The 17,067-nt window shown below is 38.7% G+C and overlaps 2 protein-coding genes across 2 annotated transcripts in view; one reads left to right on the forward strand and one right to left on the reverse strand.

Moving 5' to 3' along the window:
- Positions 1–4,732: 4,732 nt before the first annotated feature.
- Positions 4,733–9,767, reverse strand: skida1 (SKI/DACH domain containing 1). The gene has a single exon (XM_088918911.1). It carries the CDS (start codon positions 9,121–9,123, stop codon positions 6,679–6,681), a length of 2,445 nt encoding a protein of 814 aa, XP_088775037.1. The 5' UTR covers positions 9,124–9,767; the 3' UTR covers positions 4,733–6,678.
- Positions 9,768–14,571: 4,804 nt separating this feature from the next.
- Positions 14,572–17,067, forward strand: part of mllt10 (MLLT10 histone lysine methyltransferase DOT1L cofactor) — a 111,917-nt gene continuing 109,421 nt past the window's right edge. The window contains exon 1 of the mRNA XM_088918383.1: positions 14,572–14,653. The gene's annotated coding sequence lies outside the window, so the exon portion shown is untranslated. The remainder of the gene's footprint in view (positions 14,654–17,067) is intronic.

Below are 17,067 nucleotides of genomic sequence, written 5' to 3' on the forward strand. Positions count from 1 at the left end.
TTCTCATTTTGAATAAGTGAATATTTTATGTTTTATGTATTAACTTATGAATTGTCGCGGGTTTTGCATTTCCTATAAATTCTTCCTTGCAAGTTTCTACTTTGCAGTAAAGAATTAAACGTATTTTAACAAAGGAGCAACGACTACGGGTCAACAGCTGCTCTTCCTGTATATAAATTAAAAAAAATAAATGCAATATTTGCTGCGGTTCATTTCTGTGAGGGGTTCAAAGCGCATTCATTTATTTTTTATTTCATTTTGAATACCCCCTATCCAAAGGGGATGTGCATGGTAACCTTTGAAAATTCAGTGATTTTTCTATGTAACCGAGAAGCCTAAAACAATCTAGATAGGCCTGTTATTATAGAGTAACAACAGAGGGAGAAGCAATAATAAATGCTGCAGCAATCACAATGACAGTTATAATATTAATAATAAATAATAATTATGTAGTTTTCAGTCAGTACAGAGCTACATATTATTCACAGGTCCCTCTTGTAAGAGGAATGCAACGTAATGGTTTAACATCTTATAAAACACCCAAGAAACGGTGGCAAAAAAAATCCCGCCCTTCCAATTCAGAAAGAGCTCACCCCCTTGTGTTTAAGGGCTGTGTCCCCGCTGAGAGGTCCACAGTCTTTGGGAATACAGAGTGGAGATTGAAAGAGGCATCCTGTTTTCCCCCCACAATCTGAGTTTTGCCATGCTACACAATCTCATCAATCATGACTGTGGAAAAAAAAAATTAAGATTCAGCATGGGAAATCCGCGTCAACAGGCTTTTCATTTTGAAGGACAAATATTGGTGTTTGTGGTAAATGCAACTCTCTGAATATTTTAAAAACAGGTAGCCGTGACGTGATTCCACTGAGGACCGTGTATGTTGTTCTCGTTGTCAATAGCCAACGGCCCTGTTAAGTTGTGTGACATTTTTAGTCCAAACGTTTTACATTTCACACACGCTTTCAAATATTGTTTAAGAGATGGCTTAACTCAGAAATTCGGAATCAGGTACATCAAGGACTGCCTCCCAATACAGCATTTCTCCCAACAGAAGCACACGTAAATTGCCTGCAGAGTGACTGTTTCGTTAAGAAGGGCGCTGTTGTTATTTTCTTGTCCTGGGAAAGTGTCCCACTTACATTATCCCGAGTGTTATGCTTTCAGAAAAAAAAGCGGTACTTCATATGAGCACGTGCAAAAAAATGTCAGTTTTTGGATCGAAAAAAACACCCTTTTGAACAAAGAGAATTTGAAACCAGCGCAGTTAAAAATATACTGTACGTCTGTAATTTGTTAAAGATGATGTAAACTAAAAGTAGATTTTATCAAACTCGTGCGCTGCGGGCATCAATATTGCATATATCTATACACATTATTCCAGGGGATATTTGTTGTTTTAACGTTTACTTCTCCTTAAATTCGGCTGCTGCATGCGATTACAAATTCTCGAAAATTATTCATGCCTCTTTAATTACTAGAATCCGACAATGAGGGTTTTTTGTCCTGTTGATTGTCCATAAAAAAAAAGAATATTAGGTCTTCAACAATATTTTACCATCACTCTTAAGTACACTATTCACAACACGCCCTAGTTTTGCGACTTTGTAGAACTCTCTAAGCTTTTATAGCAATGTCTGGTTTAGCAAAAAATGTGGTTTTCAGCCTACATATAAAAGCTCAGCGCCTTAAAATTCCATTTTTGTGTGTAATATTCTTTTGGGAGGCTCTGAACCTATTTTGCAGTAACTCAGCTTCTCCCCCAATACAAACTTCCTGTGAAAGAGAAGACTAGTTTAAGTACGACATTTTCAAGCGCTTGTTTAGTTTAGCACTGCATTAGCTCGAGGGAGGTTTACTCCATTGGTTACGTCAATCGCCAGGTTCGCGAATAAAGCAGTTTTAAGATAACAATGGAGATTCTCCCTACAATTAACCGTCAACAAGATAATAAAGTAGCCAACAAAGGGTTACTATTTGCTATGAATTAGTCAGTCTTTAGGGGATCTGAGCATAATTTCACACGTTTTACAATTGCTCCTCTATTTAAACTGCCCTTGTATAGGCTAAACAACCAAATTACACCCTCGTGTCCATAAAGACCCCTACAGACAGCGGTTTCTCCTCTGCCCATCAGCACATTTAAATTTATGAAACACAGAGGCTTAAGGACGTGTAGACTCTTCTCAATTTGCTTTTCGTGTACTTATTCCCTTTTTAAAAGAATCAGAATCCTTTAATAGAAATTAAACTCACAAAAAGCGCGGATTATTTCATTCTGCTATCTACAGTTCGGCTTTTCGGTTTTACAGAAAAACCTCACCTCCAAAACTACATAAGGAACTGATTATGCTGATCCACGAACTTTGTCTTAATGATGTAAACCAAACAAACATGAACTATTTGACTTGTACCTAAACGGTACTTCAGATTTTTATGCCTTTGTGACGAAAATATTTTAATTGTCTGTTTACGTCGGGTATGGGATGCGGCACGGCAGTGTAACCAAACTCATAATGTAACTATGGCAGTGTAAAACTAATTGCAGCAGACGCAATTTTAGGTTCTCTTCAATTCTGATTTCGCATATACGGCTACTGCACAACTCGTGTGTTCAGCAGACATTTGTGTGGATGGGAACCAACCACGAAAAGCGGAATGATGTTTCAGCAGAGCTGGCCTTTATGGACCATCAGAGTGCTTAGCGCAAAACCTACATGGCCTTTCACAAAATGATGTTCACAGCAATTCCACTGAAAACTCCTAAAGCTCTGCTTTTTTCACTTTCACACTCCTCCAGCATTTCACAGACCCTATATTGCTTGATCTTATACATTGGTGCACATTAAAAAGCAGAAGCTGGGATTGCCCTATACCCTAACTCGTGTTTCCTTGTAACTTATCTCCATGTTCCCCATTTTCACCAGCATGATCGACTTGCAGTTGACAGGCATGCTTTTTGTGTGTAGGGAGAGGGGGAGGGGAGAGGTTGAGATGGTAGGGACCCTACGCCCCCCTCCTCCTTTCCAACGTCAGCTTTAATATTACTGATTATTCTCTGTAGCTATAGGATCATTCAAATTCTGATGTATGAGCTCTCGTCGCTGATATTCCTCTCTCCGCGTCTCAAACACACACACACGTTCACATCAGGAACTTGCACACTTTCATCTACACAACCACACACACACTAACGAGCTCATTTGTTGTTTGATTTGCAGGTCTACTAAGACAAACAGACCTTGTGTTGATTTGTATCCATCTTATCAAGAACATTGTATTTTATTTCACGAGATACTGCCCCTCTTGCCACCAATTTGAAAGTTACGTTCTTTCAGTATGACAGAAAAACACCAAGACGCCGAAGATTAATTTGACCTCCACACTTACAATTTAAAAAAAGACATCAAACAAAACTCACTATTCCGTGTACACTCAAATGAATTTAATGACAATTTGTTCATCGTAAAAGAGAGGGAAAGTGCTTCAGACTGAACAATTCAAGTTTTCATTTCGAGTGCGTTATCCTACACAACAAAGATACAAAAACGAGTAAATCACAAAAATAAATATTTCATTTCTATAAACAACCAGTGATTTCAAATGTCTTGTCAAGATCTGACCTCAAGTATTATGGGATAAACGGTAAGGGCAGACAATTGTTTCAAGCAGTGACACCATTCGTGTGTATATTGGTTTCATCACATACAAATTTGCGTGACGGTTCACGCTAGTACCCCAAAGACTAAAATGTTTTACGTGTTTCACGTAGGTAAATGAGCGTTTTTCTTACAGGTTGAAACCCTGGAAGCTTCACAAGCCCATCTGTTTACAAGGAGATAGGCCTACAGACGATAGAGCGTTCCTCTGCTGCACTCTTGACTCAGCGCGCTAGTTTTGGTGAATTTCTCCGTGACAAACGCAAGGTGATACCATGATCAGGGTAAAATAAGGTCTGACTTCCCCGAAGTGTTCGAATCCCGAACAGGGTCTTGTTGCATTCATTTTCGGCCTGCGTTAGAAGTAAAGCTTTCTTTTAAAAACAGTTGTCGCGATGTACCCAAGAAACCCCAATCAGGGACTTTCATGCTTATAGGTCAGAAGTGCAAATGACAAAAATGGGGGTTGTCATTTAGTCCCCTACTTCAAAACAAACAAAAGCATTGGTGCGTGCTTGATAAGGACTCCATATGTCAATTGCGTTTGCATTTTACTCTTTTGTTACAATTTCACTAAAAGCCATCTTTGCCATTAGGAACTGTATTGTAGGCCTGTTGGCACAAGGAGAAAGGGGAGTGTTTTTTATGCTTTTATGCTTATTCTATCTTCAAAAATTCTAATTAATGTTGTAGTGATGGTTTTATTTTGCACACCCTAAACGGCAGAGTAATCAAATCTTTCATATTTCGTCGCTTTGTTTTCTGTTCTAATAACAAGTTGCTGCACTGCTTCCTGGACAGACTTTATTTCACAAATCAGCAATTGCAAATAAGGTCAGACACAACTGTGTTCAATAAAGTCCACGAACACCCAAGGTGTATTCCATGCACAAAAAAATCTTATTCCAACTGCAATTATGAGCATATGATACATTTAAATCGCACCTTTGCAAACTAAATTTCATATTCAAACAATTATACTTTCCTATGTGTTTGTTTATTGCATTCTATTTTCGCGTTGTTATTGAACTGCACGATTACCTAATTAAAAAACGTATTAATGAAACTGTTGTTTTTTTTCTCTTGGATTGCTTTTCAAAGGAGAACGTGTCTGTTATTTTATTTTTTAAAGTATTTATAGATTTTTAGGAATTAATTTGAACAGGTTTTCAGGATGTTCAAGTCTATGTGGCGTATAAATCGTCAACAGAAGACATGGACTACAAATACTGTATAGAAGAAAAATAAAAAATAAAATCCTGATGCATACGTAAGGGATTACGAGATTATTTAATTAGAAATCCACCCTAAGGACAGCAATTTTCTTTTTTTATACGGGAGAAACGTTTTTGTCTTAAAATTTATAAATTGCAACACGTTATCAAACTGGCAGTGTGAATACCCCCCTGACAATATATTCACCTTAAGAATCGGTTAAGCATGGAAAACAAGTTTTGGTATTCATTCCTGGTTTTCGGATGCACTATGTCGGAACAGAGTCTCCTTTACTTCTAAGCCTTCTTATACTGGACAGTAATCGAACCTGAAATGGCCTCGTGTCTGGTTTTAACAGTGAATGACCTTGGAAATTTCGTAACTTGTAATCCAACTACTACATACACATATAAAATCGAGTATGTAGCCAAAACTCTGTTTATCTGTGTTTGTGAGTGTAAAAAAACCACGTTATTATTAGGCCTATTGTTAAGCCTGTTCTGTGAAACTAGCATCTAGTTCAGCATATTGAACTATACTGGCTGCATATTATTCTTTAACAGCTCTGATTTTAGTTTTATGCGCAACGTGCTCTATATTAGAATGACGTTAGTGATGATAGTTAATCCTTCACACGATGAATTTGGTTTCAAAGCAAAACCTCTTGAATATCCCCGTGACTGGTTTCTGAAAGGAAAGGGCTTCCTGCATTTTTATTTTCAGCTACACTTGTCAGTGGGACTGTTACATATGTACATACGCATGTATATGTAACAGAATGTCCTCAAGAAGTTCTCATAATTTTGCCTTATTTTCAGTATTAAAATTTAATTTTGATCACCATAACACTTTCCTTGAGTTCAGCTTTTTCAAAGTGCATAATTTCATACATCTGTGCTTTCGTTCACTGTTTTAACGTAAATGAATGTGCTAGCGAGACAGTGATTTGGTGTTTGTGTTTTGTTACAGATCTTGTTGGGTGTTTCGTGCAAATCACGTCTCCTGATTGTCGGTAATTCAACTCGTGTTTTCTGGGCCTAATGTAGGAATAGTTCATTGGTGAGTACTGGGAAAGAAAAGCAAACTTCAAAATTCTCCCTCTGAAACGTGCTGTAAATTTTATAGTCTGGCTCTTACTTTTAAACAAACACACGGATTAAACACACTGGTAGCGGGGATGTTGTTAAACGAACCCAACGCACAATTGCTCGTGTTGTCAAAATGGTGAATGAGGAAAAACAGCTTAACACACTGGTAATAAGATAATTGTAACTTCAAGAAAGCAAATTTTCAATAAAAGTCAGTTAGCCTCCAGTGCTGTTTGCAGATAAATAAAAATTGCGTTTTTATGAGATTAAAGACAATCCATTGAAGTGCAGCAGAAGTTTTGCAGAAAAGTTTGTCTCACAGGTAATGAAACAACCAATGTCTATTACACACTGTTTTACAATGGTACAATCTAGTACGCTAGGGTGGAAATGAAACTTACGTTTGGAAACATAAGTTTTGCAAAACTATAGTGCATTATTCGAATGGCTCTTTTCAAACTTTTTTTTTCCTTTTCGTAGAAATCCTTGAGGTACTTGATATCAGTTGGTATGGTAAAGCAAAAAACAAATGTTCCATCATGACAGTCACTTCAGTTCGATTAAAATTAAACAAATTAAAACTGGAATGTTTATTCACTAAAACGCCCACAGCTAACGCAGACTTTCAGAGCTTATTTAAGTTATTTCTTTTCCATCCACCCAGTTCTTTCGTGATACATAGTATATATATATCCGGCAAAACGAATTACAAAGTTTCAGACGTTAAATTTCCTGAATTTGTGGCTCGGCGGAAGAGGCACTGCAGAACCACCTAGCTGCCACTTCCAAACGGGATGAGACTTGTGTGGTGGCTGGTTATCCTTCACAGAGTTTAAAGAATAAGCGGGACTCAAATCTCCATCATTTCCAATAATTAGTGACGGTGGAGAGGGAAAATTTGCCATGAAGTTAAAGGGCTTTTTCACAGTCATATTGCTGGATGCACGTTTACGTTTGCCTGTGCTCGATAAATCCTCCAGTGATCCTTCATAAAACTCGTTTTTACCTGTAGAACGCGGAGTCCTGTCTTTCACATTTAGTTTAAGTGGTGTTCTTTGAATTTCAGAGTGTTTTCCCAGTACGAGCGTTCTGTAGTTCTTCCTCACCCTAGCACCGTTTTTATATTCGCCTAACTCTGGGAACGGAGAACGTAAAGTGCTTTGAAATTCCTGGTTTCGTGTAGGAGACTTTTGGGAAGCTGCAGGGTTTTCGGCGATTGCAGTAGTTTTGTTTGCATTGTCTAAAGTGTCTGTTCGTCTGTCTGCACCATTCAGACATTTTGTATTAGTAGTAACGTCGTCGTCGTCAACACTGTGTTTGTATTCCGATCCCGTTTCGGAGAACTCACCCACGGAGCTGTACTCGTCAAAGTTGTCTTCTACTTTAATTTTTACATCGTGCAGAAAAGTTGGTGCTTTGCCCGTGTTAGTACTCTGAATGTGAGAATTTGTAGACAGAGTGTACTCTTCTGTCTCTGTCTTCACAGTATTGAAAGGCGGGGGCAGTTTGGAGCAATTGTTAATTTTCACCTCTTTCTTGAAATTTAAGGCTAATGAAGAATTGTTGTCTCTGAGCTGAGGAACTATTGTTTCTTTGTGTTCTGCACAGTGTGAGATCGGAGCTGAGGGGTATTTGTTTGCCTGTCCTAATATCCTTTGTTGAGGAAATTCTTTGTTTTCATTTGGGCAAGGTGAAGAGCCTCTTTCTTTAAAACTGTTAATTGTAGGGTCAGTTCTCTTTGAATCATCTGAAATTTCAAAGTGTGACAATGCAATCTCTCGGTCTCTCTCCCTCTTTGATTCAGGGAAGCAACTTGCACGAATTGCTGGGAAGAGGCTGCGCTGCTTTGTTGCGTGGCTCTCGTCTTGCTGTTTCTTCACCACACCGAGTTTAACATCAGATTTCGGGAGTTTCCTGCTCGCAATGCCATAATCCAACAGAACTGCCCCGCTTTGATTTGTTGGTCTTTGATGCAGATTGTAGTGGAAACTAGGCTGAGCCAGCAAAGGTGCCGTATTGTTTGGGGTTGAAATGCTTGCGCGCCTGAACCTTATGCTCTGCACCGAAACTTCGCTGGAAACTGAACTGGAATCCGAGTCTGAAGAGCTTTCTTCATCGGAGCTGACATCCGAAGAATCAGACTCCTCTTCGTCGTCATCCGACGTCCCGGAGTTACTGGTTGTGGACAGACTTGACCCAAAATCCGAGTCATTGTCGGCACGTTCTGAGTAAGAACTTGACTCAGTGTCACTGCTGTAGCTTTCCTGAAAATGTCCAAGATGATGGTGGTCGAGATACACCCCGTGCTCGATGTGAAATTTATTGTAAGACCCGTTAGTAGCTTTAGACTTACAACATTTCGGGACCAGCAGAACTCGACGATTGTTCCTGCTCGTATTCCAAAAGTGCTTTCCCGTGCTCTCCAACGATCTTTTTCTCTTATAAGTCAGATCAGCAGTGCCCGACAGCTTGGTTTGAGCTGCAATGGCGGACTGGTAGTGTACGGGTTGTCTGCTGCAAACCACGTTCCGAAAAAACGAGTGACCTGGATGAAATGCTACACAGTTGCTGGGTATTTGAATTGTTTCATAGTTTTGACGGTCCTTGCACTGTGGCGTTGTCACCGCTGGGTAGCTGTGATTAGCGAATGTGTTGCAAATTTGAGGTAGATTTGAAGCCGGGAGAGAGCCAGTCTCCTCCTGGTGCCCAGTTTTGTTTTTAAATAAGAAAGGCTGAGGAACCCCGTGCAAACTCAGCCAAACTTTTTCCTTCCAAAAACTATTGTGAGGGTCGGGGCGAATCGGCTTGTCATAGAGGTCCTCCGAGGCTCTGGCGTTGATTTTTCTTCTTTTGGTTTTAAGCACACGTTCGGTTTTGCAAGAAACATACAGAGCTTCCACGTCTTCTCTTGAAATCAGAGTACATTTAGCCGCATGAAAAGCTATAGAATTTATTGCTTTGAGTTTTCGTAATTCCTCTAGGTCACAGTGATGCTTCTTCACGTTTAAGTGGTCCATTCGCTTGTGCACCGTCGTTCTCGGAATATTTTTCAACAGATCGGTAAAGACTTGGGAAAGAGCAAACATTTGTTTCCCCTTAATAATCAGGTACCCGAGCTTCACGCCATCCATCTCTTCAAAACCAGACTCCAAGTCTCCCATTTTGTCTATTGTATTAATCCCCACATCTGGCACGATAAAATCCACAGCGATATTCGTAATGTCTCATGGCATCTTGCTACCAAAACAGCAAAACTGTTGTATCCTCGCAGCGCCCCAAAGTATAAAAGTTTGCAAATAATAATAATAATAATAATGAGAATTAATCCATAACATCGGGTGCCGTATAACTGATGAAATGTATATAGTGTTGCCTATATACAGGCTTCTCTAGGTATCTGTATATATGGTTGTACCTAAGGTCTTTTATTTCACTCTCCATTTGCTCGCAGAAGAGAAGGTGAACTACACACAGACACAGGGAGAATGAGAGCCGAAATGCAGCTCCTATTCCCGCCGCTGCTTTAGCTACAAATAAAATGACAGAGTGAAGTGAGCAAGTCTGGAGACACCTTCATCAATTAATTCCCCTAAAGCCAGCGCTGATTGGACGCTACTGACAGGTGATGCAATAAAAATTGATATTCCACCCCCTTACCAAAAAATCCCCAGCTAATTAGCATATTCTTATACTCCCACCTCTCTTCTTAAAGTAAATAATGGAGCAATACAATGTTAATATTTCTGTGCTGATTTTGAAACTGGAAAATGTCTATTGACACTTTACCTGCGATTATTTTTTCTATATTTTTAGGCCAGGTAAGGTTATATATATACGATTACCTATGCAATCTTATAGCGAATCCAGTAGGGACAATCAGAAAAGGCTTTTTACCCAAATAATTTTACAACAGGCATCAGTTAATGTATATTGGAAATTTGGGGTCTTCTTTTTTCGGCGTATCTTTTCCGTTTTGCGTTGGCCGGAGACACATTTTCATTGTGTCACACCCCCGAGGTTTCTGCTGACGAGGAATCCCAAATACAGAGTATTTTATTTTAAAAACGGTTTTTTTATTACACTTTGGATAGATTTAATAATATGAATATTTTGCACCACGAAACCGCGGCCCAAGTCTCTAATCCGAAGAAAAAAGCTGACAGGCCTATATCATACCTTTAAGGTATAATGTGGCATTGTAACACGACGGCGTTTTAGCAAATACGCACCACCGCCGCCACCACCATCATCATCTTAAAAACAATAATAACAACAATAAATCGTTGTAATGATTATTAAAAAATCTTTATTGTTTCTTGAAATGTCAATTGTTGAATTATTTAAGGATTTATGTAAATAAAACCCTTTTACTAAATCAAACGCTATCAAAGACCCAGTGTTTTCAATGTATTTGTCTCGATTCAGAGTTCTCTCCTATTTTTATTTTGAATAAACTCTCTTCTTCTTTGTTGTTGTGCACCGTACTGGGACTGCGTTTAATTCTTTTAACATTTACCTTGAAATACGTATAGCTCACACATGCTTCCATTAGGGCATGAGAAGTGCAGTCTTTGAAATAAAGTTGCTTTTCACCTAAAAGGGGGGGAGGCGGTGTCCTGTAATCGCCAACTGCAGACATTGGGCTTTTAAATGCCTTAAATGATCTAATATTCATCTTCAGGGTGTAAACGTGCACGTTTACGTACTTTGCACCCGTCACGTATACAATGGCTACGGGTATTCTTAAAAATCATTTAGCAAGTACCTATGTCCGATCCGTGGCAGGACTAAAACACCGGAATAACAGTACTCCGTCGCGGTTTCACACTGGAAGTACCAACCGTATGCCGTGCTAATGTCCAGTAATTGCCGTGTTTTATGATAACCTAAAGCGCAAAAAAAAAACTGTAAAACGGGAAGGTTAGCTGTGGCATCATTGAGACCAAAAAAGTTTTCCTATGCTAAATCGTACGCGAGCGGTGCCAAAATCCAAATGATTTGCTGAGGCACTGCTGTTTCTCGGAACTAAGCTCCATTGAATGCCGACCACCACAGCTCGTAGCATAGGATCTCCACAGAACGTCCGTAGACTTCCCTTTTCTTTAAAAAAATCATCTCCGTCTTTTTCGTGTGTCTCTATCGCCATATCTTACCACCCTAAACAAAACGTTTTTTAATCCCCAGACTTTTTTTTCTCTGTCCTCACCCAGTTTTGATCAGTTATATGAAAGCATCACCCTGAAGGGTCCGGAACAACTAATATAGCCCCAGCTTTGAGCGCCTGTCGATACGCTGCACATCGCTACCAACTGTTCTTGGTTGAAATGATGCAGATACGTGTTTTCTAAAACGTCTTCGTGTAACATTGTAAACCAATGTACTCAAGAATCTATTGTGATATGCGAGTGCCTGTGTTTCTGTGAGTGTGTGGGCACGCATATATGCAATATGTGCTCGTGTAGACAGAAAAGGCAAAGGGCAGACTGAAAAAAAAAACACATGCGACGCAACATTGTAAATGTGTGCAAGCTCCCCGTATTGTAAAAATTAAATGGGCAGAACTTTAAATCCTTTTTCTCAAGATCAACAAAACCCATGCTAATACCTTAAGCTATGTCCTGTGCTTATACATAACTACCGTGATTTTTCCACGACCATTTGAAATTGCAATCAATAGTAAGAACTGGAATGCCAGGTCGCTCTGCACACTAGAGCTGGTGTCGGGATCTGCTGAAGGACGTGGTGGTCGATCCTGATAATAACGAAAAAGGCTTGTGGGGCCCCCTCACAGCCTAGTGAATGGCTGCTACTTTAAGATAGATTTGTCCACCCAGGGGAATGCAATCAATGACTTCTAACGTTTATTGTGGATTATGATGTTGAATCTTTGAGGTAATTTATAATAAATCGCAATGCTAAAATTGACGTGCTTTTGCTTCTCATTTTTGATAGACAGATCTATTGGATACATTTTGGGCATATCAAATGGCTGTGATACTTTGTAAAAAATATAATATTAATAATAATACCCACCCCCCAATTCCGGTGAAGAATTAGCACTGCGATATTGTATCTTGTTCTTTCTTCAGGTACTACTTTTTTCCCCAGTCAAATATCAAATTAATTTGGTACAAACTAGATAGAAGATAGATCGGTTCTGAGATATATGTGGATAGATTTAAAGTTGTTCTCCTAACAATACCAAATTTTAGTGAGCATCTGAACAACCAAAAAACATGCTATGTTTCTTTCGGGCTGCACATGACCTGGGTTTGTTGTGGTATAGTTTTTGATGGTGGGAATAATGATCGAAAAGCTTCACAGTGTATTTTTGCAAGGGGTACGTTATGTGTCTTGCAGACTGACGGAGCTTTTTAACCCTTTTAACCAATTACTTTGGTAGGAAAACGGTGTGAGAAGTGGACTTGGGGAAATTTAAAAAGGGTCACAGCAACTCAAATGGATATGCAGAATTATTTGGCCTTCCCAGTATCCTGGATTCTCGTGTTTGCTAGGTAGTCTGTATTTCAGGAGGAGACATTTATCCAGAGTTTCACAATAAGCATACGTGCAAAACAAACTGTTCCTCTCTCCTTGTAGATTTCCGAGCTGCATCAACAGATTTCCGTTTTTACTTTTGTCTATACCAGCCGCAAAATAGAACTGATTAGGATGAAAGCATTGCCTCACATGGCGTGTTTCTTTTGCGACCCGCCTGCTTGTGAAGGGCCTGCAATGCTAATGTTTTTTATTTAAAACGTTGAATCAAAAGTTGGAGGACGTCTACCTATGGTTCAATGTTTTATTTTTCTCCCTGCCCACTGGACATTTTCATCACCTCTGCTTCTGGTAACAAACGCAAAAGAATGGGATAAACACTTTTATATTTTTTCTAGAAAGTTTTCTTGGCAAATGCAAAAATGGATTCTTGGGGCTTTTACTTTGGAATGGGGGTTAAGATGAGCAGTAGACTTATTTTTATGATACGTTCTCTTATCATTTATAGGATTTAGCAAATATCCAGATTATATTTTTAGATAAGTATTTGTGTGTTATGCCTAATATTGTTGCGTTTATCTCTGTAAAACTCGTGGTTTTACACAATTTGATCAAACCTCGTTTCGGTAAGTTGCTGTTTTAAAGTATCTCATTACGTAAGGTCTTCTCCTTTATTGGTGCGCTCTATTCCATCTGAACGACGACCTTTACCAGTACTGCACTGACCTCTAGCCTTGTCGTGACCCTTGACCTGTCCCGAACTCAAAACAGGCTTGCTGAATTTGAAAAATACAATGGCTTAAGCATTTTTCTGGGGCCTTAGTAGTGAGAGACTGAAATTAAGGAGAACAGTTCCCCCTAAACTAAGCCCTTGATCACGGAGTTACAGTTTCCCGCAATTATGTTAGTCATAACCTGAAAGCAGTGGGTACATGTATATAGCATGCATTCTGGAAATTAAAATTGTGTTGATAGCCCTCACAAGTGATAAGCCATTCAACGATTAAACGCCACAAAGTATTAAGGAAACTCAAATATGCTTAATTAGAAAAATCATTGTATTCATATATAGACCTGGATGTGCAATAATGTGTTAAATTGTGTCAAATGGCTACATTTTCAAAAGTTTCATGTTTTGCAAGAGATTTTCATACGTTTTTGTATCAAAATGAGGACTTATTTATTTTCACGAGAGGAATTTCAGTTGTGAACAAATTTTACTTGCTTTTCGTGCTAAAAGCTCACCCATTGTCTCCAATATTTTGTTCATTGTGAGAACGTTCCATAACGTTTTTTTATTGTCTATGTCACTTTTTAAAAATCTCTTTTTCCCAGTGCTATTTACGTTCAGATACAAGTATATTATTAAAAATGATAAAATTGCACACATTATATTTTAACTTGATATTTTTAAATTATATTTTCAAGGTGAGTTGTGTATTGTGCTTGTGGGCGCTATGCACTTGCGTTTTTATCTGTAAGAAAGACTGGTGTTTATTCTTGAACACTCCACATTTCGCAATTTAACTGACTATACTTACAAACACACATTTATAATATCACTTGTGTCAGTGGCAATAAACTTTTTTAAAAAAAACATGCCACCTGGGAAACGTAAAACTCCAAAATAACTAAAAATAATATAGTACAATAATAAGAAAAGGGTATTTTTAAAATATGCCGGGAATAATATTTTCAGTGGTAAGACTTCGTAATTTAGTTTGAAAGACTCATAGTTTACGTTTGCTTTAATGTTAACAGCTCCGTTTTCCTAGGCTGCATTGTTAATCTCCTTTGTTTCGTCATGTTCCAGTTTGTCAAACAAAAACACACAACATTGTATAGCTTGCTTAGTTTTTGGACTTCTTCAGAAGACACAGTTTGCGGAGTTCTTTATGGAAAAAGGCGAAAGCTCCGCGCAGCTCCTTCAAAGTTCAAACCTCTGGCGTGCTCATTTCTTGTGGCAAAATTAGGATGGGCTTGAACGGTGCAAACGTGACCGATTGACAAAGCAGGGGTCCACATACTTGCAACAACGTGCTCGGATACTGAAATCGTAGGGGGGGGATACTCCGGATTGCTTAAACATTTTTTACTACTAAAGAAACTGACGTTGCATTTGTAGATGCTATTCAGAAGGATCGTGTGGGCAAACTTTGATGGAGAAGATTTTCAGATTAGAACGAATGTAAGGTAAGAAGGCATATTTGTATCCAGCTGCTGTTTGAAAACAATGGCAGAACAAAGGAAGGATTTTCCCCCCCGTTTCACTCAGTTTAATTCCCTTTTTCCCTCTAAATGTATCGGCTCATATTCACCCGTTGCAACAAATATTTTTTTTTTCTTATTGTCTTAACTGCTTTTTGGAAGTGAAAGTAAAAACTTGTAAGTAAAAATAAGAGACTCGTCGTTTTTCAGGTGTGTTCGAAATGAAACAGTTAACGGCATCTTAAAATGTTTTCTGAAACAGTTAACAGCAAAAAAACGTTGAACTGCTGAAAAAAGAACGCTATTTTCCCCTTACAACGAGAAGGTCCTATCGTCGTTGAGTACTACATATTGTTACGTGCAGCGCACGAGTGCAAAATCTGCGCTGCGCACTAGTCATTCATGGGTTTAGGCAAATCCAAAATTACCCGGAGCGCAAAGAGGAGCAAAAAGTTAGGACAGCAGAATACTTGAAGCTGAATGTAAAAAATAAAACACTAACAGTAATAATAGCCTAAGCAGACTCGTCTTTTGGTGTAAACCATGGTGAACTAAATCATACGTTTAGTTCAAAAATAATATTTTTAAGGTATGTTTTTGGACTGTTTATAAATTTAATCAAATAACAAATAGAAAAAAGCACAACCCATTGTCCTGTGTAGAAATGCAGTTATTTTTTTTTGCCTTACTCATACACCGTCAAACAATGCATTACTGTTACCTAACCCCCGCCCAACCAACACCAGCTAACTCACTTTTAGAAGTTGTAGTTTTATCGTGTGTGTGTGTGTAGCCAATGCATTGCTAACTGGGTACAGATACGTTCTGTACGAACGACGCAATAACATGTAAGTCACGAAGAATATTGTGTTATACTCTCCTTCTACGACTGTTTGCAACTCACGTGTTGAGAGTTGGGAGGGGGTGGGGTGTGTGTGTGTGTGTGGGGGGGGGGGGGTGGATGACCTTTCACCTCGTCCCGTTGTTCCGCTAAGTATTTCAGTGGACCTTCGCATTACCCACAAGCCCCCGCGTAAACCGCGCTCGTGCCTTGCTCGAGTCCACATGTTTTAATCCCTCCCCCGGCAGGACGAGCCATTAGTGCTGCGAATGTTCCAGCTCCGCTCGGTGCGACCCCCGGTGCTCGAGTTTCATCTTTACGCTTTACTGTGATCATATACCGCGTTGTGAGCTTTTCCTCGCAAGTAGTTTCTCCTGTGAAGAAGAAGAAGAAAAAAAAACAACTACTAGCGTGTTAACAATAGCATGGCTCGATAAAATACTATGCAATATTTCACTTTTTTTTTAAAAAAAAGTAACCGGATATTCCAGTTTAACACTTTTTAAATAGAACGCATTCATATAAACCATATCTGAGACTAAAGGTTATTTTTTTCTTGGCATTTTTCAATGACGGGAGGAAAATATGTTTTCTTCTTATTGAAAGTAGTCATTTTTGAATAATTCATGATGATTTTGGTTTTTTTTTATTAGTTATAATTGACGTTTGCAACAGGTGAAATCATATCTATCCCAGTTACGTCGAAACTACACAGAACGAAAAGACTATGTTCAAATCTTCTTGCTTAACGTCCTATGTTGCACAGAAGGAACTGGTACACAGGTGTATTCATACATTTGCATTGCATATAATAAAAAGCAATGGCATAACTCGAATGTTATGTATATGTGTGTGTCCTCGACTTTAGTGTAATTAAAACCTAGGGGAGCATCTCTATTACAGGCTTTGAACACAAGAAAATAAAAATAACATGGTAATGAAAACATCAATTAATTAAATTTTAATATATACAGTACACACGAATTAAACTACAGAATATTATTGCAAAGGTTTTGTGTTTCTGTAGAATCGTATTCGTCAAAAGGTATTTGTCTAGCATTGGACGTTCAACTAGATTCAGTTGTAGTAGAAAACATGGGTTAAAGAGATCACCCTTCATGGTTCTTTTGACTTCGCACACTATTATAATATTCCTTATTTTGACTAACGTTTTGTTGCAATTTAGATGTAATTGTGCAAGAGATACATCTGTCTTCATAAAGCCTGATAAAACACGGACGTTAAGCTAAGCTTATCCCTCTTATGACTTTTAATTTAAAAATCACCCTGCAATAAAGCACTTATTTACAACCCACTACGATAAAGTAGTAAATTAAAGTCGGTGCCCAGAGCGTATTTGTAATGAAAGCGTTGATGAGGATACCTTAGTTTTAGCTGAGAATTACAAAAGTCCATGTAAAGACGTCCAAGCGAACCGGAGGAAGTGATCGCTGAACAAAAAGCTCGCTTTAAAGCACCCCCCTACGTATGCCATCTCCTTTAAGTTCAGCCAAAAATATTTCCGAATTCTTGAGGGCTGGTGTTTAGACTTTGGAAT

The sequence above is a fragment of the Atractosteus spatula genome, chromosome 6, assembly GCF_055471065.1.
Source record: "Atractosteus spatula isolate fAtrSpa1 chromosome 6, fAtrSpa1.hap1, whole genome shotgun sequence".
NCBI lineage: Eukaryota > Metazoa > Chordata > Actinopteri > Semionotiformes > Lepisosteidae > Atractosteus > Atractosteus spatula.

What these genes read in the sequence shown, in the direction of transcription:
- skida1 (XM_088918911.1), bottom strand. Translation starts at nt 9,123, where the DNA reads ATGGGAGACTTGGAGTCTGGTTTTGAAGAGATGGATGGCGTGAAGCTC.